Below are 25,600 nucleotides of genomic sequence, written 5' to 3' on the forward strand. Positions count from 1 at the left end.
AATCCTTTTGTCACTTCTTCTCTCCTCCACTCATCCGATTTCCTTTTGAAAACACCTCTGCCATCGTCCTTTGACCACATCTTTTGGGAGGAAGGCCCACATTCTCCCTGCTCCCATCTTTAATAAAAGTTTGCTTTATTTGTCACATGTACATTGAAACATGGGGTGAAATGTGACATCTTGCCTCAACGACCAACACAGTACTGGGGGCAGCCACAAGTTACCAGCATCGACATAGCACACCCACAACTTACCACCCTAACCCTACGTCTTTGAAATTCTGAACACTACTTCTTTATTCCCCTTTTCGACATAGAACATAGAAATCTACAGCATATTACAGGCCCTTCGGCCCACAATGTTGTGCCGACCATGAAACCTACTCTAGAAACTGCCTAGAATTTCCCTAGCGCATAGCCCTCTAATTTTCTCAGCTCCATGTAGCTATCTACGAGACTCTTAAAAGACACTATTGCATCCAATTAATTAATTATTTTTGAAACATACAGCAATTAAGCCTTGCTCTGTACACTGTTGTCACGTGACACGTTTCACACGGCATCTGTCAGACAGTGGTGATAAAGACGATGGACTACTGATTGTGATGCGCTCCGCTGGAAGCCCCTGTCCCCTGCTGGATGTACCCTGCATCTCCCAGTCTCCAGCTCTATGCAGCATTACATAAACCTTGATTCGGTTATCCTTGCCTCATCTCCACCCAAGGCTGACCCCTCATACCCACCAAGTTGCCATTCTGCAGCATTCCATCATACCACCAGAGATAGGAGCAGAATTAGATTATCTGGCCCATCAAATCGGCTTCACCATCTCATCATGGCTGACTAATTGTCCCTCTCACCACCATCCTCCTGCCTTCCCCCTGTAACCTTCTGCAGCCTTACTAATCAAGAACCCATTTATCTCCGCTTTAAATATACCCAGTGACTTGGTCTCCACAGCCATCTGAGATAATGACTTCCACAAATCCACCACCCTCTGCCTAAAGAAATCCCTCCTCATCTCTGTTCTAAAGGGACATCCTTCTATTCTGAAGCTGTGCCCTCTGGTCCTAGACTCCTCCACTAAAGGAAACATCCTCTCCACCTCCACTCTACCTAAGCCTTTCAATATCCAATAGGGTTCAATGATGACCCCCCCCCCCCACTCTCTTAAACTAAATGATTACAGGCTGGAGTCATCAAACATTCCTCATATGTTAAACCTTTTAATCCAGGAATCATTTTCGTGAACCTCCTTTTGCTCCTCTCCAATGCCAGCACATCCCCTCTTAGTTAAGGGGCCCGAGACAGCTCACAATACTCCAACAGCATTCTGACCAAAGCATTATAAAAACTCAGCGTTACATCTTTACAAGTCGGTATTACAGTGCCCTGTCACCCTCAGTACGACCACTCACCTGATTTCATCATCCCAACTTCATAACACTTGCGGAGTCTGCAGGCCTGGCAGCTTTTCCGTCGGTTCTTGTCTATCGTGCACTGGTTGGTAGCCGGGCAGATGTAGGCGTTGTGTCCTGGAACAAGACAATAAGTTTAAGGATGCTATATTGATGTTGTACAAGACGTTGGTGAGACCAAATCTGGAGTATTGTGAGCAGTTTTGGTTACCTACCTAAAGGGAAAATGTCAATAAGATTGAGATAGTGTAGAGAAGATTTACAATGATGTTGCCGGTACTTGAGGACCTGAGATACAGGGAAAGATTGCACAGATTAGGACTTCATTCCCTGGGGTGCAGGAGGATCTGTGTAGTGAAAAAGGCACAACAGCACCTCTTTCGCCTCAGACGGTTGAGGAAGTCTGGTATGGGCCCCCAAATCCTAAGAACTTCCTACAGGGGCATATTTGAGAGCATCCTGACTGGCTGCATCACCGCCTGATATGGGAACTGTACCTCCCTTAACCGCAGGACTTTACAGAGAGTGGTGCGGACAACCCAGTGCATCTGTGGCTGTGAACTTCCCACTATTCAGGACACTTACAAGGACAGGTGTGTAAAAAAGGGCCCAAAGGATCATTGGAGACCCAAGTCACCCCAACAACAAACTGTTCCAGCCGCTACCATCCGGGAAATGGTACCGCAGTATAAAAGCAGAGCCAGGACCAACAGGCTCTGGGGCAGCTTCTTCCACCAGGCGATCAGACTGATTAACACACTGATTTGAGTGTACTCTATATTACAATGACTGTTCTATTTACTATAAATTATTATAAATTACTATGATTGCACATTGCACATTTAGACAGAGACATAATATAAAGATTTTTACTCCTCATGTATGTGAAGGATGTAAGAAATAAAGTCAGTTCAATTGAATTCATAAAGGGAGATTTGATAGAGGTATACAAAATTATAAGGGGTACACTGAGATAGTAAAAAGAATGCAGAATATTTATGTTCTCTCGATTACCAGTTGGGTTTCCTCCCACATTCCAAAGACACGCAGGTCAGCGTTAGAAAGTTGTTCATGCCGGAAACTTGGAGACACTTGGGGGCAGCCCCCAGCAAACCCTTGTTAGTCGTTGACATAAATGCCATATTTCACTGTCTGTTTTTATGTTTCAAAGAACATGTGACAATAAAGCTAATCTTTAATCTGTTGAGACCTAGTGGATGGAATGACTCCTTGGTGTCTAAGTACCAACAGGAAGAAGTTTCAGAATCGCCACTTTACTGGGTCCAGGTTCGATTACCCCGACCGTAGTGGTGGGAGTCATTCTCCCATCTCCAGATCCAATGTCCAATGCCCAGACACCAGCCCACCGCACTGCTCACACCACGGGAGACAAGCAGACTCCCTCTATCCTTTCCGAGCAATCGACTACTGAAAACCTTTACACAATCCACACTGATATTTATCCCACTCACTCCTCTGCGGACAAGAAGCCCACTCCATCTCCACACTTCTCGTTGTCTTGGGGGAGCAGCCAGTATAATCACAAACCCAAGCTATCCCAGACACTCTCTCTTCTTCCCCCTCCCATCAGGCAGAAGATACAAAAGCGTGAACACACATATCACCAGGCTTAAAGAGACCTATACCACTGTCATAAGACTGTTGAATGGTCCACTTGTACCATAAGCTGGACTTCTGACCTCACGATCTAACTCATTATGGTCTTGCACCTTATTGCCTGCCTGCACTGCACTTTCTCTGTAACTGTTACACTTTATTCTGCATTCTGTCATTGCTTTACTTTGTACTACCTCAATGCACTGTTGTAATGAGAGGTCTGTCTGAACAGAGTACGAGACTGGGTTTTCACTGTATCTCAATACATGTGACAATAATAAAACCAATTTACCATTTTATATGGGAGTGAATATTTCAGTGACACCAGGGTGCCCTGAGGTTGCAGAAACCTTATGGAATCGTTGTTTATACCGATCTATGCACACTTCAAGACCACATAAGCATCTTCCTACTGGTGAATCCATTAAAGAAAAACTTATTGCATAAATTATCACCTCCAATATTATAGTGGGAATGGCCAAAATCAGCTTATTCCCCTTATGCTGTCATTTTAGCCAGTGTAGATCAGTGTGGAATTAGGAAGAGATTGAGCTGAGTATATGATCACATACACCAGGGTGCAATGAAATTCTCTGCTCACATGAAACTCAGAGCATACGTGGCAACAATAAACACAACAATAAATACAGCCATGTTTGCAAATCAACAGAACAATGTAGAGTATCATCGGAAGGCAAATGCATTAGCATTCGCATTGAGAAAATAAAAGCAGGGATGGAATGTTGAGGCTTTATAAGGCATTGATCAGACCACACAGAGTACAGTGAGCAGTTTTGGTCTCCCCTGTCTAAGATAAGATGTGCTGGTACTGCAGAAGGTCCAGAGAACTGATGCCCTTTAAGGATGCATGCGTAGCCCACTGCTCTACTTTCTCTACAACCACGACTGTGTGGTAGGTACAGCTCAAACGCCATCCATAAATTTGCCGATGACACAACTATTGTTGACAGAGTTCCAGAGAGTGGAGGAGGCGGACAGGAGTGAGATAGGTCAGCTGGTTGAGTGGTGCCGAAACAACAACCTTGCACTCAATGGTAGCAAGACCAAGGAATTGATTGTGGACTTCAGGAAGGGAAAACTTCTTCACTCGGAGAGTGGTGAGAGCGTGGAATGAGCTGCCAGTCCAAGTGGTGGGTGTGATTTTGATTTCAATATTTAAGAGAATTTGGATAGGTACATGGATGGGAAGGGTACGGAGGGCTGTGGTCCGGGTGCATGTCGATAGGACTAGGCAGTGTAAATTGTTCGGCACACATTAGATAGGCTGAAGGGCCTGTTTCTGCACAGTAGTTTTCTACGACTCTGTGATCTTAGAGTAGGTTAAAATGTTGGCACAACATCGTGGACCGAAGGATCTGTACTGTGCTAGAACGCTCCACGTCCTAATCACTGCTGAGGGACAGGATTTACGTTCACATGGAAAGCAGATGCAGTTTTAGAGCCGAGATCACATCTCTCACAAACCTGACCGAGATTCTTTTAAGGCAATAAACAAAGTTCATTGCAAATTTATTTAATGCCACCATATATAACCTTGAGTTTTTATTTCTTGCAGACATTTACAGGGAAAAAGAAATACAATATAATTTATGAAAAATCTATAAACAGCAAAGACCGACAATGTGCAAAAGACACACTGCACATAAAAAAAAACTAAGAACAAAAGGTCTTGAAAGTGAGTCTGTAGGTCATAAAATCAGTTCAGAGTTGAGGTGAGTGAAGTTATCCACACTGGTTCAAAGTTCAAAGTAAATTTATTATCAAAGTACATATATGTCACCATATAAAACCCCAAGATTTATTTTCTTGTGGGCGTTCACTGCACACACAAAGAAACACAATAGAATCAATGAACACAAACAAAAATGGATAAACAATGCAAAGGATGACAAACTGTGCAAATATAAAAAATAATAACAATAAATAAGTATAAAGAATATTGAGAAACTGAGTTATAGAGTCCTTGAAAGTGAGTCCATAGGTTGTGGAATCAGTTCAGTGTTGAGGCACATGAAGTCATCCTCCCTCATTCAGGAGCCTGATGGGTGAAGAGTAATAACTATTCCTGAACCTTATGCTGCGGGACACAAGGTTCCTGTACCTCTTGTCTGATGGTAATAGCAAGAAGAGGGCATGGCTTGGATACTGGAGACTTTGATGCTTTCTTGTGGCAGTGCTCCATGTAAATGTGCTCAATAGTGGGAAGGGCTTTGCCTGTGACGGACGGGCCTGTATCCACCACTTTCTGTAGGCTTCTGTCTTTTCATATGGCTTTTGTCAGGACTCTGCCTGGATTGGAGTATATTAGCTACGAGGAAAGGTTGGAAAAAGTTGGGTCGTTTTCTCTGGAGTGGCAAAGGCTGAGGGGAGACTTGAAAGAGATTTATAACATTATGAAAGGCATGGACTGGGCAGATAGCTTAGGTTTAAGGTAAGAGGGTGAAAGCTTAAAGGAGATGTGTTTGGGTAAGTTTTATTTTCCCCACAAAGAACGTTGGGTGCCTGGAATGTGATGATTGTGGTGTTTTAGAGGCTTTTATAAAGATATATGAACAGGCAGACAGAATTAGTTTAGATAGTTACAAGACGAAAGATTAGATTCATTTGTCATAGTGAAATGCATCGTTTACATCAGTGATCAGCACAGTCCGAGGATATGCTGAGGGCACATTTCCAGTGTCAACATAGCATGCTCACACTCACTAACTCTAACCCTTACATCTCTGGAATGTGGGTGGAAACTGGAGCACCTGGAGGAGACCTAAGTGGGCCTGGGGAGAATGTACAAATCCTTATAGACTGGAGCAGGAATTGAACCCTGAATTTCCAATTGCTGGCCCTGTAAAACATTACGTTAACCACAATGCTATGATGCCATGCAGAAATGACAGCTGAAGGACTGTACCGTCCTATGCCCACATTCCACACAGTAGGCTGAGCCAAAAGGTTAAGACACAAAGGAACCAGGGCACATTCATTTCATCCTAATTTGCCGAAGTGATAAAATCCAGAAGATAGTGATGGAAGGACTTCTCTCTATAAAAGTGTTGTTTGCAAGGGTTGGCACTGAGACCTTTCCTGTTTGTAATACATATATAAATGAGCATATACGGCATCTGATTAGTAAGTTTGCTGACAACATAAAAGTTTGCAGAGCTGTAGATAACAAAAAAATTTGTCTAAAGACACAGCAGGACACAGAACATCTGGAAAGTTGGACGGAGCAGTGGCAGGTGGGATTTAATCCAGACAGATTTGAGGTAATGCACTCCAGGAGTCTAATTCAGGAAACATTGAGTAAGTTGCAGAGACCTACAAAAGGATGTGCAGAGAGACCCTAATTTGCAAGGTTACAGTGCCCCCCCCCACCAAAAATGGTGACACAAGGGGATAGGGTGGCATGGTAGTATAGCAGTTAGCATAATGCTGCACCGCACCAGTGACCCAGCATGGGTTTCCTTAAGGTGCTCCAGTTTCACCCAGTATTCCGAAATCAGAGAATGTGGGCAGGCTGGGTTAGCACAGCAAACACGACAACACTTACGGGCTATTCTGAATAAACAGTGATTCTGTACAGTTACACAGTGAGTGACCCTCCCCCTGAATAAACAGTAACTCTGTATAGTTACACAGTGACTCTCACCCTGAATAAACAGTGACTCTGTATAGTTGCACAGTGACCTTCACCCTGAATAAACAGTGACTCTGTACAGTTACACAGTGGTTGACCCTCACCCTGAATAAACTGTGACTCTCTATAGTTACACAGTGAGTGACCCTCACCCTGAATAAACAGTGACACTGTACAATTACATAGTGACCCTCACCCTGAATAAACAGTGACTCTGTACAGTTGCACAGTGACTCTCACCCTGAATAAACAGTGACTCTGTACAGTTACACAGTGAGCGACCCTCACCCTGAATAAACAGTGATTCTGTACAGTTGCACAGTGACCCTCACCCTGAATAAACAGTGACTCTGTACAGTTACACAGTGGCTGACCCTCACCCTGAATAAACAGTGACTCTGTACAGTTACACAGTGACCCTCACCCTGAATAAACAGTGACTCTGTACAGTTACACAGTGGCTGACCCTCACCCTGAATAAACTGTGACTCTGCACAGTTACACAGTGACCCTCACCCTGAATAAACAGTGACTCTGTACAGTTACACAGTGGCTGACCCTCACCCTGAATAAACTGTGACTCTCTATAGTTACACAGTGAGTGACCCTCACCCTGAATAAACAGTGACTCTGAACAGTTACACAGTGACCCTCACCCTGAATAAACAGTGACTCTGTACAGTTATACAGTGACCCTCACCCTGAATAAACAGTGACTCTGTACAGTTGTACAGTGACCCTCTCCCTGAATAAACAGTGACTCTGTACAGTTACTCAGTGATCCTCTCCCTGAATAAACAGTGACTCTGTACAGTTACACAGTGACCCTCACCCTGAATAAACAGTGACTCTGCACAGTTGTACAGTGACCCTCTCCCTGAATAAACAGTGACTCTGTACAGTTACTCAGTAATCCTCTCCCTGAATAAACAGTGACTCTGTACAGTTACACAGTGACCCTCACCCTGAATAAACAGTGACTCTGTACAGTTGCACAGTGAGTGACCCTCACCCTGAATAAACAGTGACTCTGTACAGTTACTCAGTGACCCTCTCCCTGAATAAACAGTGACTCTGTACAGTTACACAGTGACCCTCACCCTGAATAAACAGTGACTCTGTACAGTTGCACAGTGAGTGACCCTCACCCTGAATAAACAGTGACTCTGTACAGTTACTCAGTGACCCTCTCCCTGAGTAAACAGTGACTCTGTACAGTTACTCAGTGACCCTCTCCCTGAATAAACTGTGACTCTGTACAGTTACACAGTGACCCTTACCCTGAATAAACAGTGACTCTGTACAGTTATACAGTGACCCTCTCCCTGAATAAACAGTGACTCTGTACAGTTACACAGTGACCCTCTCCCTGAATAACCAGTGACTCTGTACAGTTACACAGTGACCCTCACCCTGAATAAACAGTGACTCTGTACAGTTATACAATGACTCTGAAATAAGTATTTAGTTCTTGATAGTTACTCGAAGACTGAGCCATCCTTGACGAACTGGTTGAAGATTAAGTGCTTAGAGGCAAAGTGCAAGCTACCCACAATTAAGTCACTTTGAAAGGCTGCTTCTTCAAAGACCAGTTAGGGTTAGATCACCATGAGCACTTAGACCATTCAACAAGACATCTTTGTTGCCATGGATACTGCAAAATAAAACTCTATCAGTGGACACCTATCCATCATTGCCTTAACCATGTAAGTGTGCCAGTTAAAATGTTTGAGAAGACATGCTTTTGTAAAGTTAGTACATTAGTTGAGGGTGGAGGTGTGATCAAAATGTGTCAACGGATTAGTATTTATTACTTGTTCTGAGTTTTCTATCAGACCAAATAGTTTAACTTTGGTCTCAGTAGTAGGTAACACAACAGCATGTATTACGTACTGTAAAATTTTCTGCTGTTAATCAATAAATGGACACATTCTTACAATGGTGTGATTTCCCAAAGTCTGACTATACAGATCTCTGAATTCTAAGTCAGACTGTACAGATCTCTGAATTCTACAAAGTCTGACTGTACAGATCTCTGAATTCTACAAAGTCTGACTGCACAGATCTCTGAATTATACGAAGTCTGACTGCACAGATCTCTGAATTATACGAAGTCTGACTGTACCGATCTCTGAATTCTACTAAGTCTGACTGTACAGATCTCTGAATTATACAAGTAACGAGATGAGCCTCCTTGGCCATTGAAGTTTGCTCCACCGTAAAAGAGATTGCCTCAGATCCCAGCGTGGTCTCAACATCACCTTTCCTGGGCTGGACTCCAGCCCTGGACTCTCTTGTAGTTCAATATCCACCAGCCTTTTGGAATATATCCCACACTGCACTCCGGAGAAATGAATTCCAGATTCAATGCTCTCAGGAGGAAAACTGCAGAGCCTGTAGACACAGCTCAACACATTACTTCTTGCTGCCTCAGTGTAATCAAAGACCCCACCCGCCCCAGACATACTCGCTTTTCCCACCTCCCACAGGACAGAAAATACAAAAGCCTGAAAGCAGGAACCACCAGGTTTAAGAACATCTTCTATCCCACTGTTATAAGGCAGCAGACCAGTCCCCTCATATGCTAAACTGGACTGCTGACCTCACAATCAAACTCCTTACACCTTATTGTCTGTCTGCACTACACCTTCTCCATAACACCTTGTTCCATATTCTGTTATTGATTTACCTTCAGCTACCTCCATACACTGCTGGAATGAGATGCACAGGTATTGATTTATTCTTGTCACATATACTGAGATAAAATGAAAAGCACGTCTTGCATACTATTAATACTGATCAATACAGTGTGACCCTCTCCCTCGGTACCACCCTTCCCTCATTACCAACCCTCCTTCAGTGTGACCTTCCCTCTATACCGCCTTTCCACAGCATGACCCTCCCTCAGTACGACTCTCCCACAGCATGACCCTCCCATAGTGCCACCCCTCTTTCAGGACTGTCCCTCCCCAAAGCATGACCCTTCCTCAGTAAAACCCCTCCCTCAGAATTGTCCCTCCCACAGCACGACTCTCCCTCAGTAACAACCCTCTCTCAGCATGACCCTCCCTCAGCATCACCCCTCCCACAGCATGACTCTCCCTCAGGACCACCCCTCCCTCAGTACTGTCCCTCCTACAGCATGACCCTCCCTCAGTATAACCCCTCCCTCAGAACTGTCCCCCCTACAGCATGACTCCTTCAGTAGTATCATTCCCGCAACATGACCCTCCCTGCAGTACCAACACCCCCCACAGCATGACCCTCCCTCAGTACCAACCCTCCCTCAGTACTGCCCCACACACAGCACGACTCTCTCAGTACCAACCTTCCCGCAGCATGACCACACCTTTCAATACTGCCCCTCCCTCTGCACTGTGAACCCACCTTGTATGCTCCGTTTGAAGAAAGCCTTGCAACCCTCACAGGACCAGACGCCATAGTGATATCCAGAGGCAAAGTCATTGCAGACGGCACAGAAGTGGGCATCCCGCCTGTTGCAGACCCCGATGCTTGGGCCCGGAGCCAATAACTTCTTCTTCAAACCCTCCCTGCAGGAAAAAGAAACAACAAACTCATTGCGCTTTCACTCGGTGCAACTGACCCGCGGTCCTGAAGCCAAGATGAGGAACTGCTATGTTCTTCTTGCAGAAACATGGCTCTGGGACAACAACCCATGCACCATCAATCTTCAGGCCATCTCAATCAGTGACGTGCTAATTTTGGATCATAGTCATAGTCATACTTTATTGATCCCGGGGGAAATTGGTTTTCGTTACAGTTGCACCATAAATAATTAAATAATAATAAAATCATAAATAATTAAATAGTAATATGTAAATTATGCCAGGAAATGTCCAGGACCAGCCTATTGGCTCAGCTTGCCTGACCCTCCAAGGGAGGAGTTGTAAAGTTTGATGGCCACAGGCAGGAACGACTTCCTATGATGCTCTGTGTTGCATCTCGGTGGAATGAGTCTCTGGCTGAATGTACTCCTGTGCCCACCCAGCACATTATGCAGTGGATGGGAGACATTGTCCAAGATGGCATGCAACTTGGGCAGCATCCTCTTTTCAGACACCACCATCAGAGAGTCCAGTTCCATCCCCACAACTTCACTGGCCTTACAAATGAGTTCGTTGATTCTGTTGGTGTCTGCTACCCTCAGCCTGCTGCCCCAGCACACAACAGCAAACATGATCGCACTGGCCTCCACAGACTCGTAGAACATCCTCAGCATCGTCCGGCAGATGTTAAAGGACCTCAGTCTCCTCAGGAAATAGAGACGGCTCTGACCCTTCTTGTAGACAGCCTCAGTGTTCTTTGACCAGTCCAGTTTATTGTCAATTCGTATCCCCAAGTATTTGTAATCCTCCACCATGTCCACACTGACCCCCTGGATGGAAACAGGGGTCACCGGTACCTTAGCTCTCCTCAGGTCTACCACCAGCTCCTTAGTCTTTTTCACATTAAGCTGCAGATAATTCTGCTCACACCATGTGACAAAGTTTCCTACCATAGCCCTGTACTCAGCCTCATCTCCCTTGCTGATGCATCCAACTATGGCAGAGTCATCAGAAAACTTCTGAAGATGAAAGGACTCTGTGCAGTAGTTGAAGTCCGAAGTGTAAATGGTGAAGAGAAAGGGAGACAAGACAGTCCCCTGTGGAGCCCCAGTGCTGCTGATCACTCTGTCGGACACACAGTGTTGCAAGCACACGTACTGTGGTCTGCCAGTCAGGTAATCAAGAATCCATGACACCAGGGAAGCATACACCTGCATCGCTGTCAGCTTCTCCCCCAGCACAGCAGGGCGGATGGTGTTGAACGCACTGGAGAAGTCAAAAAGCATGAGCCTCACAGTGCTTGCTGGCTTGTCCAGGTGGGCGTAGATACGGTTCAGCAGATAGACGATGGCATCCTCAACTCCTAGTCGGGGCTGGTAGGCGAACTGGAGGGGATCTAAGTGTGGCCTGACCGTAGGCCGGAGCAGCTCCAGAACAAGTCTCTCCAGGGTCTTCATGATGTGGGAGGTCAATGCCACCGATCTGTAGTCATTGAGGCCACTTGAGCGTGGCGTCTTCGGCACAGGGACGAGGCAGGACGTCTCATAACTATAAGTGCTATGTGTCACTGGATCACGACTCTGGAGAATCGGTAGATGTTGTGTACTTGGATTTTCAGAAGGCCTTTGACAAGGTGCCCACATGAGGCTGCTTAACAAGCCACAAACCCAGGTTTCTACAGGAAAGATACTAGCATGGACAGAGCAGTGGCTGATTGGCAGGAGGCAAAGAGTAGGGATAAAGGGAGCCTTTTCTGGTTTACTGCTATTAACTAGTGGTGTTCCACAGGGGTCTATGTTGGGACCGCTTCTTTTTGCATTATATACCAATGACTTGAATGATGGAATGATGGAAAAGCTTGCGGATTATACAAAGATAGGTGGAAGGGTATGTAGCGTTAAGGATGCAGAGAGGCTGAAAAGGACTAGGGCAGATTAGGAAAATGGGCAAAGGAGTGGCCTATGGAATACAGTGTCGGGAAGTGTATGGTCATGCATTTTGGTAGATGTAAAAGGGTAGACTATTTTCTAAATGGATAGAAAATTCAAGAATCTGAGGTGCAAAGGGACTTGGGAATGCTTGTGCAGGATTCCCTAAAGGTTAATTTGCAGGTTGAGTCAGTAGTGAGGAAGGCAAATACAATGTTAGCATTAATTTTGAGAGGACTAGGAATATAAGAGCAAGGATGTAATGTTGAGGCTTTATAAGGCACTTGGAGTATTGTGAGCAATTTTGGGCTTCTTATCTAGGAAAGGATGTGCTGACTTTGGAGAGGATTCAAAAGAAGTCCATGGAAGTGATTCCGAGATTGAAAGGCTTATCACGTGAGGAGCATTGATGGCTCTGGGCCTGTACTCATTGGAATCCAAAAGAATGGGGGCGGGGGGAATATCATTGAAACCCATCGGATGTTGAAAGGCCTAAATAGTGTGGATGTGGAGAGTTTCTTTCTGGGGTGGAGGTGAGGGTGTCTAGGACCAGAGGGCACAGCCTCAGAATAGAGGGACATCCATTTAGAACAGGAATCCATTGAGAAGGAATTTCTTTAGCCAGAGAGGAGTGAATTTGTGGAATTCGTTGCCACAGGCAGCTGTGGAGGCCAGGTCTTTGGGTATATTTATGATAAAGGTTAATAGATCCTTGAACAGTCTGGGGATGAAGGGATACGGGGAGAAGGCAAAAGAGTGGGGCTGAGAGGAAAATGGATCAGCCATGATGAAATTGTGGAACAGACTCAATGAGCCAAATGGCCTAATTCTGTCCCAATATCTTATCGTAACTGCATGTTCTATCTGTGACTGTACGTAGTGTGTTTTGCACTTGGCCTCAAAGGAACGATGTTTTGTTTAGCTGTGTACACGTGTATAGTTAAATGACAATGACCTGGAACTTGGACTTGAAACCACGTTCTGTTGACGTGTTGTTGGTTGAGAGTTGGACTAGGACCACCTCCTAGCTGTCAATCAACACCTCAAGGGTATGTGCTAATGCTACTGCTCTACTCTACGCTCACAACCGTGCGGCTAGGCACAGATCAAATGCCATCTATAAATTCACAGATAATACAACCGTTGATGGTAGGATCTTAGTTGGCGATGACGATGTGTACAGAGGTGAGATTGATCAGCTGGTTGAGTGGTGCCGCAACATCGACCTAATACTCAACATCAGCAAGGCCAAAGAATTGGTAGCAGACTTCAGGAAGGGGAATTAGGAAGAAGACAAACCATTATCATTGAGTGGTCAGCAGTGGAAAGCTTGAATCCTGGGCGCCAACATCTCAGAGGATCTCTCCTGGGCACAACACATTGATTCAATCAAGAAGAAGACACACTAGCGGCTCAAATTCTTTAGGAGTTTGAGGAGATGTGGTATGTCACCAAAGACTCTCACGGATTTCTACAGATGAACTGTGGAGAGCTTTCTGACTCCTGGTACAGATGCTCCAATGCACAGGATCGTAAGGGTTGGACACCAAGCCAGCTCCATCACAGGCACAACTCTCCCCACCATCGAGTACACGCTCAACAGGTGATGCCTTAAGGAGGAGACATCCAACATTAAGGACTCCCACCATCTAGGACATGCGCCCTTCTCACTACTGCCATTCAGGGAGGAGGTCCAGGAACCTGAAGACACACTCAACATTTTAAAAACAGTTTCTTCGCTTCCACCATCAGCTTTCTGAATGTTTCCTCAGTACTATCCTGACCACTGTGTGATCCTCCTCACCTTCTCAAGGACAATACGGGATGGGCAGGATGCGCTGGCCTCACCAGGCATTCCTGAATTAAAATATTCCAGGAAAACCTGAATTACTGAGCATAAGTTCCAACAAAAAAAAGGCTGATAGAACACGGTGTAGGGAAGTGTATGGTCATCCATTTCGGTGGAAGGAATAAAGGTGTAGACTATTTTCTGAAAGGGGAGCAAATTCAGAAATCAAGAGGTGCAAATAAACTTGGGAGTCCTCGTGTAGAGTTCTCTAAAGGTTAACTTGCAGATCGAGTCAGTGGTAGGAAGGGCAAATGCAATGTTAGCATTCATTTCAAGAGGACTGTAGTACAAAAGCAGGGATGTATTGCTGAGGCTTAATAAGACCGTAAGATATAGGAGCAGAGTGGGCCATTTGGCCCATCGAGTCTATTCTACCATTCAATTATAGGCTGATCCAATTCTTCCAGTCATCCCCACTCCCCTGCTTGCACTCCGTACCCTTTGATGCCCTGGCTAAGGCACTGGTCAGGCCACACATGGAATACTGTGAGCAGTTTTGGGCTGCAGATCTTAAGAAAGTATGTACTGACACTAGAAAGGTTCCAGAGGAGGTTTACAAGAATGATCACGGGAATGAAAGGGTTAACACGAGGAGCGCTTGATGGCCCTGGGGCTATACTCACAGGAGTTTAGGAGAACGAAGGGGGATCTCATTGAAAGCTACCAAATATTGAAAGGGCTAGATAGAGGGGACATGGAGAGGATGTTTCCGATAGTGGCGGAGTCTAGGACCAGAGGGCACAGCCTCAGAATGGAAGGAGGTCCCTTCAGAACAGAGATGATAAGGAGCTGTTTTAGGCAGAGGGCGGTGAATCTGTGGAATTCATTGTCACAATGACTGTGCAGGTCAAGTCACTGGGTGTATTTAAAGTAGATGTTCTGGAGTAGTAAGGGTGTCAAAGGTTATAGGGAGGGGGCAGGAGAACAAATCGGCCATCATGGAATGCCAGAGCAGACTTGAGGGACCCAATAGCTCTTTCTGCTCCTGTGTGCTATGGTCTAAGAAATATCTATAAACATTTAAGCCTCAGTCCAGTCACCTATACTCCTGTAACGTGGATCTTTGTCTGAGTGTTAATGAGTTCTCCAAATCTCTGCCAGCATCACACAGCAACATCTTTCAAATGATTCCAACCATCTCGAGGGTTCACTCGTGGATCCAACATGTATATGAGTAGCCCTGGTCATAGCTTGCAAACAGGCATCAATTGCACCATTCAGTTAGTGTCCCCACACTAAACACTGCAGCCAGACAGGTGTGAGATGTTTAAATCTGGGAGGACAAACCAGGGGAGGACTTACACGGCAAGTGGTAGGGCACTGAGGATTGTGGTAGGACAGAGGGATCTGGGAATACAAATCCATAATTCCTTGAAAGAGGTGTCACAGGTAGATAGGGTCACAAAGAGACCTTTTGGCACATTGGCTTTCATAAATCAGAGTACTGAGTTAAGGAGTTGGGATGTTGAAAACTTTGGCGAGATTCATTTGTATCAAGTAAGAGGATTTTGGATAAGTACATGTTTAGGAGGGGTACGGAGGGTTACGGGCTGGGTGCAGGTTGCTGGGACTAGATAGAATAATTGTTCAGCACAGACTGGATGGGTCAAAGAGCTTGTTTCTGGGCTGTAATGTTCCATTACTCTATAAACAGAGTTCAAAAATAAGAAAAGGGCAATCACTTTTATGCAGTTATAATATTGACTCTCCAATATTCACTAAGAATTAGAGGAACAAATTGTCAATTGGAATAGAAATAAGATTGCAATGGTAAGTGAATTTTACTTCCCTAGTATTGACAGGCATCGAGATAGGCACAACCTGCTGGGCTGAATAGCCTGTTCAGTCCTGTACATTGATTGCAACATATAGAGAAACTTGGGTAGGTTCATCGATGGAACTTTGGATGAATACGGTTCATGGTCAATGGGATTAAGTAGAATCATAGTTTGGCATGGACTGGATGAGCCAAAGGGCCTGTTTCTATGACTAAGACAATGCAGTCAGAAGACAGGGGTGGGTGAAGAGAGGGAGTGGACTGTGGAGTCGGCCACATTCCCTCTTCACCCATTCGAGCAGGGTACAGTCGGCGGGTGATGTGGTGGTTCACGGGTATCCCTGAGCTCTGGAGCAGTACAAAGAGATCCATGGGCAAACTCACCTGGAGCCCAGTCAGGTAGCAGAGACTCTACTCTTGATCCAGTTCAGCCCAGGGGAAGGCACAGTCAGAAACTTGGGAACAGTGGACCATGGGAGAAAGGGAAGGTGATGGGCAAGTGAGGCGAAGAGAGAGGCTAACAGGGAAGCCAGAGGAGGGAATGGAAAAAGAGAGAAGTGGGAAGGGGTAGAAATTACCAACAGGTAGAGGAAACCAGGAGAGGAGAGCGGACCATGGGAGAAAGAGAAGGAGGAGAAGAACCAGAGTGCCCTCCTGTCTTTGGTCTCCCAACCCTAGGAAAAGACTATTCACATTCCTCCTGTCTATGTCCCTCATGATATAGATGTCTCTATAAGATCACCCCTCTCTCCTATGCTCCAAGGAATAAAGTCCTGGTCTGCCCAACCTCTCCCTGTAAATCATTCCCTCCAGTCCCAGCAACTTCCTTGTCACAGGTGTAACATGGCAAGCTCTGGGTGCAGACTTGCCTCTTACCTGTTGGGTGGTGGTTGTTCTGTTCGCAGCTCGCTCCAAGGACTCTGAGGGGGATCGGCGTACATGACGGGTTGCTGACAGTGGAGAGTGATCGGAGACACGTGCCCAGACGAGGGCCAATACACCGAGGGGCTCAGAGCCTGCCTGGTGAAGGTGCTCTCGGTCCCGGCATCACCGGGCACGCTGTAGCCCATGATGGATGGGCTGTAGAAAGCCAGCGTGGGGAATTCGTGCCTGTTCTCCACGTAAGGCGCTGGGATGCACACAGTCCCACTTTCGCTCAGACCAGACAGAACGGCGCTGTATTGTGGCTGGGCCGTGGAAGCTGGGGGCAAGTTCTTCATGTGGTTATCCGCCACCTCAGCTCTGAATTCCGGCAGCTCGGGCAGCTGTGGACCCTCCTTCCTCGGGGACAAAGCCATCCCTGCTCCACAGCCCCCGTGTACCAGGAACTTGCTGGGAGACGGCCGCTCAAAGAACCATTGTGTCTTCTCGCTGGGAAGTGGAGAGCAGAAAATTAAAATGGGAATCACATTCACTGCCTTTCCCACCCCTCCCGAGGACCTGAGTTGAGTTTATTGTCACGTGCACAAGTCCACATATACACAGATGCTATGAAAAACTTACTTACAGCAGCATTGCAGGCACACAACATCAGGTATGCAACGTTGACAAGAAAAACACAAATGAGGCACAATTATACACAATTTTTGCAAGAAAGAACACAAATAGAACAAAATAAAATGCAAAATACTCATTGTACTGCCCAACTGTAGGGATTAAGACTGTGTTGGTTGGTTCAGGAACCAGATGGCTAATGGGAGGTAGCTGTTCCTGAACCTGGTGTGTGCGACTTCTATATTTCCCTGGGAATCTTTGATGATAGATGTTCTCTTTCTGAGGCAGTGCCGACTGAATTGCTGTACCAGACTGCCAGCTTAAAACCAGTCACTTCGGGCAGATGGAGCTGATCAGCCATGATTGGTGGCTCGTCCAGAAGAAGGAAATCTCTGATCTCAAACCTCCACTGTCGTGTAGCTCTACCCTCTCATGAGGAAGGCTTTAGGAGTAAACCCCAGGAAAAATCCAGAGCTGGAGACCCTAAGGCAGTTCCTGTGAGTCAGCTGGTGCCAAACTGTATCGGTCCCTGCCATTCCTTTGGATTCATTATCTGGAGGTGGGGGTGGGGGGGGTCTCCTGCATGGACAACAGCTTTTTCTCCATAACGTACTGCTCTGGCATATGTACTGACTGATCGTATTCAGCAGGGATGCAACATCTATGGTTGACCCCGATCAACAGAGGCCTCAACAGACTATGATCCAACCAGCCAGGATACTTCGATGAAACTTTGTGACTGGTTGCATCATGGTCTTTTGAAGCTTGTTAGAGTGTTTGAATGACAAGCTTTAGGAAGATGAGGTGTGGAGATCTGTGGGAGCTCATTGGCTCTCTAGACCTGGTAGCCCAGAGTAGGGTCCTGGCCACAACTTCTCCAATTAGAATGGAAAGGAGGCTGTCCAGACTGTAATAAAAGGGCAAGGTTACATTACAAGGAATAAAACGCTTTAGCCAGAGGATGGTGAATTTGCCATAGACAGCTGTGGAGCCAAGTCATTGGGTATATTTAGAACACAAACTACAGATTATAGAACAGTACAGGCCCTTCGGCCCATGAAGTCATGCCAACATTTTAACACACTCTAAGATCAATCTAACTCTTCCCTTCCACAGAGCCATCCATTTTTCTATCATCCATGTGCCTATCTGAGAGTCTCTTAAATGCTCCTAATAATTCTGCCTCTATCACAATCCCTGGCAGGGGGTTCCACACACCCACCACTCTCTGTGTAAAGAACTAACCTCTGACATCCCCCCTATACTTCCTTCCATTCACCTTAAAATTATGCTCCTTTGTATTAGCCATCTCGAACCTGGGAAAAAGGTGGTGGCTATCCACTACCTATGTCTCTTATTATCTTGTGCAACTCTATACAAGAAATGCAGGTACAACTTACGGAAGGCTATCTTTAGAGCAGGAAAACATTTCCCATTGACGTTAGAGATGGAACTGGATGCATGTCAGCCTCTGGCAGGGTTTGCAGGCTATCACTTCCTACAAGGTGAAACCCAAAATCATAAGAGGCTCTGATGCTTCATTCTCTGATGAGCTCAAGGTCTTTTATGCACGCTTTGAGAGAGAGAATGAAACTACATCTACACAAATTGCTGCAGTATCCGGTGACCCCATGACCTCTGTCTCAGAACCTGATGTCAGATCATCTCTCAGGAGGGTGAACCCTCCCAAGGCATGAGGCCCTGTCGGTGTACCTCGTGGGAGTTGTCAAGGACATCTTCAGTCTCTCATTGCTGCAGTCAGAGGTTTCCACCTGCTTCAAAAGGGCGACTTCATACGACTCTCACCCAGTTGTACTCACATCCACGGTGATGAAGTGCTTTGAGAGGTCGATCATGGCTAGAGTCAACTCCTGCCTAAGCAAGGACCTGGGCCTGCTGCAGTTTGCCTATCGCCACAGTAGATGATGCCATCTCAATGGCTCTCTACTCGGCCTTGGATCACCTGGACAATAGTAATACCTGTGTCAGGCTGCTGTTTATTGACTACACTCACTGTCCAACACAATCATACCTTCGGTTCCAATCAACAGGCTCCAAGACTTCTGCTATTGGATCCTTGACTTCCTCACCAAGAGACCATAGTCTGTACAGATCATAAATAACAACTCATCCTCATGGATAATCAACACTGGCACACCTTGGGGATGCGTGCTTAGCCCACTCAATCAACACCCTGTGGTTAGGCACAGCTTAAACGCCATCTATAAATTTGCTGATGACATAATTATTGTTGGCAGAATTTCTGATGGTTCTGAGAAGGCATACAGGAGCGAGATAGATCAGCTGGTTGAGTGAGTTGCAGGAATAATCTTCACTCAATGTCAGTAAGACCAAGGAATTGATTATGGGCTTCAGTTATATGAAGTCAAGGGAACACACACAAGTCCTCATTGGGGGATCAGAAATGGAAAGGGTGAGCAGTTTGAAATTCCTGGGTGCCACCAAGTCTGAGGATCTTTCCTGGGCCCAACATATTGATGCAAAGAAGGCACAAGGATTTTGAGGAGAACTGGTACATCACCAAACACAGTCACAAATTTCTACAGATGTACCATAGAGAGGATTCAAAATGGTTACATTGTTGTCTCTTATGGAGGGACTACTGCACAGGATTGAAAAAAATCTGCAGTGTTGTAAACTCAGCCAGCTCCACCATAGCCACTAGCCTTCCTAGCATCCAGGATACCTTCAAAAGGTGAAACCTCAAAGGCAGCATCCATCATAAACAGAAGAGGTTCCACAGATGCTGGAAATCCAAAGAAAGACACAGAAAATGCTGGAGGAACTCAGCAAGCAAGGTAACATCTATGGAAATGAGTAGATAGTCGACATTTCTGCTCGAGAGCCTTCTTCAGGGCTCAAGAGGGGTCTCAGCCCAAAACGACAACTGTCTATTGATTTCCATGGGTGCTGCCTGACCTGCTGAGTTCCTCCAGCATTTTGTGCGTGTTGCTCAGCATCTATCATTAAGGATCACCTTCACCATCTGGGCCGGCTGGTGGGGCAATGACATCGGCGCCGGACCTGGGAGCGGAGGTTCCCGGGTTCGAAACCAGTCAGGGCCGCTCCCGAGTACACTTTCCATCCGTTCTCGTCAAATACCGCGAAAATGTCTGTGTGAGGAGTGGCACGCCACACAATCTCTGTCTCTGTCTGTCTGTCTGTCTCTCTCTCTCTCTCTCGTCCCCGCCCCCGCCTTGGGAAAAAGCCATGAAAAAGACATCATCACGGACGCGCACACACGCACAGACTCGCACGCACACCAAAAAAAAAAGGGATAACCTTCATCCAGGACATGAACTTTTGTCATTGCTACCATCAAGGAGGTGGTACAGGAGCCTGAAGATAAACACTCAATGTTTCTGGAGCAGTTTCCTCCTCTTCCCCATCAGATTTCTGAATGGACAATGAATGCATGAACACTGCCTCAGTATTTTTCCCTCTCTTTTTGCACTTCTCGTGATTTTTTAATATATACTTATTGCAATTTAGTTTTTATTACTATGTATTGCATTGTACTGCTACAACAAAATAACAAGTTTTACGACTTATGTCAGTGACGTTCAACCTGATCCGGATCCTGAGAGGCTCAGTCTTCCCTCACTCTGGAACACACGAGCAAATAACAGGCAGATGGCTACTCCATTACACTTTTAGACTGCATACTCTCTGGTATTGAAAGCTTTAGCAAATATCGTTCTCATTGAGAATGCCACATGCCAAAATACCTCAAGGAAAGATCTTAACACAAATCAAATTCTGTGCAAACATGGCAAAACAGTTACACTCCGGCTGGCTCCCTGACAGGTCGGCACAGAGCTTGGGCATTAGCAAGTATTTTGGCTTCTGGCCAATAGATGTCAGGAGACGTTCAAGGATGAGCTGGAATCGGATCTTTGTCACCACAGAAACGGCAAGAGAGACAGGCTCTTTCCACAGATAAAGGCCACAAAATACAGGGAGCATCACACTGTGGGAGGGGCAGTACTGAGGGAGGATCACACTGTGGCAGGGGCGGTGTGGAGGGAGGGTCACACTGTGGCAGGGGGGTGTGGAGGGAGGGTCACACTCAGGGGAGGTGTGGAGGGAGGGTCACACTGTGGCAGGGGGGTGTGGAGGGAGGGTCACACTGTGGCAGGGGGGTGTGGAGGGAGGGTCACACTCAGGGGAGGTGTGGAGGGAGGGTCACACTGTGGCAGGGGGGTGTGGAGGGAGGGTCACACTGTGGCAGGGGGGTGTGGAGGGAGGGTCACACTCAGGGGAGGTGTGGAGGGAGGGTCACACTGTGGCAGGGGGGTGTGGAGGGAGGGTCACACTCAGGGGAGGTGTGGAGGGAGGGTCACACCGTGGCGGGGGGCGGTGTGGAGGGAGGGTCACACTCAGGCAGTGTGGAGGGAGGGTCACACTCAGGGGAGGTGTGGAGGGAGGGTCACACCGTGGCGGGGGGCGGTGTGGAGGGAGGGTCACACTCAGGCGGTGTGGAGGGAGGGTCACACCGTGGCAGCGGCGGTGTGGAGGGGTTACACTCAGGGGCGGTGTGGAGGGAAGGTTACACCGTGGCAGGGGCGGTGTGGAGGGAGGGTCACACTCAGGGGCGGTGTGGAGGGAGGGTCACACTCAGGGGCGGTGTGGAGGGAGGGTCACACTCAGGGGCAGTGTGGAGGGAGGGTCACACCGTGGCAGGGGTGTGTGGAGGGAGGGTCACACTCAGGGGCGGTGTGGAGGGAGGGTTACACCGTGGCAGGGGCGGTGTGGAGGGAGGGTCACACCGTGGCAGGGGTGTGTGGAGGGAGGGTCACACTCAGGGCGGTGTGGAGGGAGGGTTACACCGTGGCAGGGACGGTGTGGAGGGAGGGTCACACCGTGGCAGGGGCGGTGTGGAGGGAGGGTTACACTGTGGCGGGGGGGGGGGCGGTGTGGAGGGAAGGTTACACTGTGGCAGGGGCGGTGTGGAGGGAGGGTCACACTCAGGGGCGGTGTGGAGGGAGGGTCACACTCAGGGGCAGTGTGGAGGGAGGGTCACACCGTGGCAGGGGTGTGTGGAGGGAGGGTCACACTCAGGGGCGGTGCTGAGGGAGGGTTACACCGTGGCGGGGGGCGGTGTGGAGGGAAGGTCACACCGTGGCGGGGGGCAGTGCGGAGGGAGGGTCACACCATGGCAGGGGTGGTGTGGAGGGAGGGTCACACTGTGGCGGGTGGCGGTGTGGAGGGAGGGTCACACCGTGGCAGGGACGGTGTGGAGGGAGGGTCACACTCAGGGGTGGTGTGGAGGGAGGTTACACTGTGGCAGGGTAGGTGTGGAGGGAAGGTCACACTCAGTGGCAGTGTGGAGGGAGGGTCACACCGTGGCAGGGGGGGTGTGGAGGAGGGTCACATTGTGGCAGGGGGGGTGTGGAGGAGGGTCACATTGTGGCGGGGGGGTGTGGAGGGAGGGTCACACTCAGGGGCGGTGTGGAGGGAGGGTCACACCGTGGCAGGGGCGGTGTGGAGGGAGGGTCACACTCAGGGTCGGTGTGGAGGGAGGGTCACACCGTGGCAGGGGCGGTGTGGAGGGAGGGTCACACCGTGGCAGGGACGGTGTGGAGGGAGGGTCACACTCAGGGGCGGTGTGGAGGGAGGGTCACACCGTGGCAGGGGCGGTGTGGAGGGAGGGTCACACTCAGGGTCGGTGTGGAGGGAGGGTCACACCGTGGCAGGGGGGGTGTGGAGGGAGGGTCACATTGTGGCAGGGGGGGTGTGGAGGGAGGGTCACATTGTGGCGGGGGGGTGTGGAGGGAGGGTCACACTCAGGGGCGGTGTGGAGGGAGGGTCACACCGTGGCAGGGGCGGTGTGGAGGGAGGGTCACACTCAGGGTCGGTGTGGAGGGAGGGTCACACCGTGGCAGGGGCGGTGTGGAGGGAGGGTCACACCGTGGCAGGGGCGGTGTGGAGGGAGGGTCACACTGTGGCAGGGGCGGTGTGGAGGGAGGGTCACACTGTGGCTGGGGCGGTGTGGAGGGAAGGTTACACTGTGGCTGGGGCGGTGTGGAGGGAAGGTTACACTCAGGGGGGTGTGGAGGGAGGGTTACACCGTGGCAGGGAGGGGTGTGGAGGGAGCGTCACACTCAGGGGCGGTGTGGAGGGAGGGTCACACCGTGGCAGGGGCGGTGTGGAGGGAGGGTTACACTGTGGCGGGGGGGCGGTGTGGAGGGAAGGTTACACCGTGGCAGGGGCGGTGTGGAGGGAGGGTCACACTCAGGGGCAGTTTGGAGGGAGGGTCACACCGTGGCAGGGGTGTGTGGAGGGAGGATCACACTCAGGGGCGGTGTGGAGGGAAGGTTACACCGTGGCGGGGGGCAGTGCGGAGGGAGGGTCACACCGTGGCGGGGGGCAGTGCGGAGGGAGGGTCACACCATGGCAGGGGCGGTGTGGAGGGAAGGTTACACTGTGGCAGGGGCGGTGTGGAGGGAAGGTCACACTCAGGGGGGTGTGGAGGGAGGGTTACACCGTGGCGGGGGGGTTTGGAGGGAGCGTCACACTCAGGGGCGGTGTGGAGGGAGGGTCACACCGTGGCAGGGGCGGTGTGGGGAGAGGGTCACACTCAGGGGCGGTGTGGAGGGAGGGTCACACTCAGGGGCGGTGTGGAGGGAGGGTCACACCCTGGCGGGGGCGGTGTGGAGGGAAGGTCACACCCAGGGGCGGTGTTGAGGGAGGGTTACACTGTGGCGGGGGGGCGGTGAGGAGGGAGGGTCACACTCAGGGGCGGTGTGGAGGGAGGGTCACACCGTGGCAAGGGGGTGTGGAGGGAGGGTCACACTCAGGGGCGGTGTGGAGGGAGGGTCACACTGTGGCAGGGGCGGTGTGGAGGGAGCGTTACACTGTGGCAGGGGCGGTGTGGAGGGAAGGTCACACTCGGGCGGTGTGGAGGGAGGGTCACACTGTGGCAGGGGGGGTGTGGAGGGAGGGTCACACTCAGGGGCGGTGTGGAGGGAAGGTCAAACTCTGGAGGGAGGGTCACACCGTGGCAGGGGCGGTGTGGAGAGTGGGTCACACTCAGGGGCGGTGTGCAGGGAGGGTCACACTCAGGGGCGGTGTGGAGGGAGGGTTACACTGTGGCGGGGGGGCGGTGTGGAGGGAAGGTTACACTGTGGCAGGGGCGGTGTGGAGGGAGGGTCACACTCAGGGGCAGTGTGGAGGGAGGGTCACACCGTGGCAGGGGTGTGTGGAGGGAGGGTCACACTCAGGGGCGGTGCTGAGGGAGGGTTACACCGTGGCGGGGGGCGGTGTGGAGGGAAGGTTACACCGTGGCGGGGGGCAGTGCGGAGGGAGGGTCACACCATGGCAGGGGTGGTGTGGAGGGAGGGTCACACTGTGGCGGGTGGCGGTGTGGAGGGAGGGTCACACTCAGGGGCGGTGTGGAGGGAGGGTTACACCGTGGCGGTGGGGCGGTGTGGAGGGAAGGTTACACTGTGGCAGGGGCGTGTGGAGGGAGGGTCACACTCAGGGGCGGTGTGGAGGGAGGGTCACACCGTGGCAGGGGCGGTGTGGAGGGAAGGTCACACTCAGGGGCACTGTGGAGGGAGGGTCACACTGTGGCAGGGGCGGTGTGGAGGGAGGGTCACACTCAGGGGCAGTGTGGAGGGAGGGTCACACCGTGGCAGGGGGGGTGTGGAGGGAGGGTCACACTCAGGGGCGGTGTTGAGGGAGGGTCACACTGTGGCAGGGGCAGTGTGGAGGGAGGGTCACACTGTGGCAGGGGGCGTGTGGAGGGAGGGTCACACTCAGGGGCGGTGTTGAGGGAGGGTCACACTGTGGCAGGGGCGGTGTGGAGGGAGGGTCACACTGTGGCAGGGGCGGTGTGGAGGGAGGGTCACACTCAGGGGCAGTGTGGAGGGAGTGTCACACCGTGGCAGTGGGGCTGTGGAGGGAGGGTCAGATTGTGGCAGGGGGGGGTGTGGAGGGAGGGTCACACTCAGGGGCGGTGTGGAGGGAGGGTCACACTCAGGGGCGGTGTGGAGGGAGGGTTACACCGTGGCAGGGGCGGTGTGGAGGGAGGGTTACACCGTGGCGGTGGGGCGGTGTGGAGGGAAGGTTACACTGTGGCAGGGTAGGTGTGGAGGGAAGGTCACACTCAGTGGCAGTGTGGAGGGAGGGTCACACCGTGGCAGGGGGGGTGTGGAGGGAGGGTCACACTCAGGGGCGGTGTGGAGGGAGGGTCACACCGTGGCAGGGGCGGTGTGGAGGGAGGGTCACACTGTGGCAGGGGCGGTGTGGAGGCTTGGTCACACTGTGGCTGGGGC

General features: G+C 49.6%; 1 protein-coding gene across 5 annotated transcripts in view; it reads right to left on the reverse strand.

Moving 5' to 3' along the window:
- Window positions 1-25,600, reverse strand: part of esr2a (estrogen receptor 2a) — a 254,930-nt gene that overhangs the window by 134,327 nt on the left and 95,003 nt on the right. For all 5 annotated transcript variants that reach the window (XM_072272202.1, XM_072272229.1, XM_072272192.1 and 2 more), the window contains exons 2-4: window positions 16,683-17,177; window positions 10,074-10,237; window positions 1,418-1,534 (exon numbers count right to left, since the gene is read on the reverse strand). In XM_072272202.1, coding sequence (XP_072128303.1) covers window positions 1,418-1,534; window positions 10,074-10,237; window positions 16,683-17,177 — 776 coding nt within the window. The remainder of the gene's footprint in view (window positions 1-1,417; window positions 1,535-10,073; window positions 10,238-16,682; window positions 17,178-25,600) is intronic.

Source organism: Mobula birostris, chromosome 1 (assembly GCF_030028105.1).
Source record: "Mobula birostris isolate sMobBir1 chromosome 1, sMobBir1.hap1, whole genome shotgun sequence".
Lineage (NCBI taxonomy): Eukaryota > Metazoa > Chordata > Chondrichthyes > Myliobatiformes > Myliobatidae > Mobula > Mobula birostris.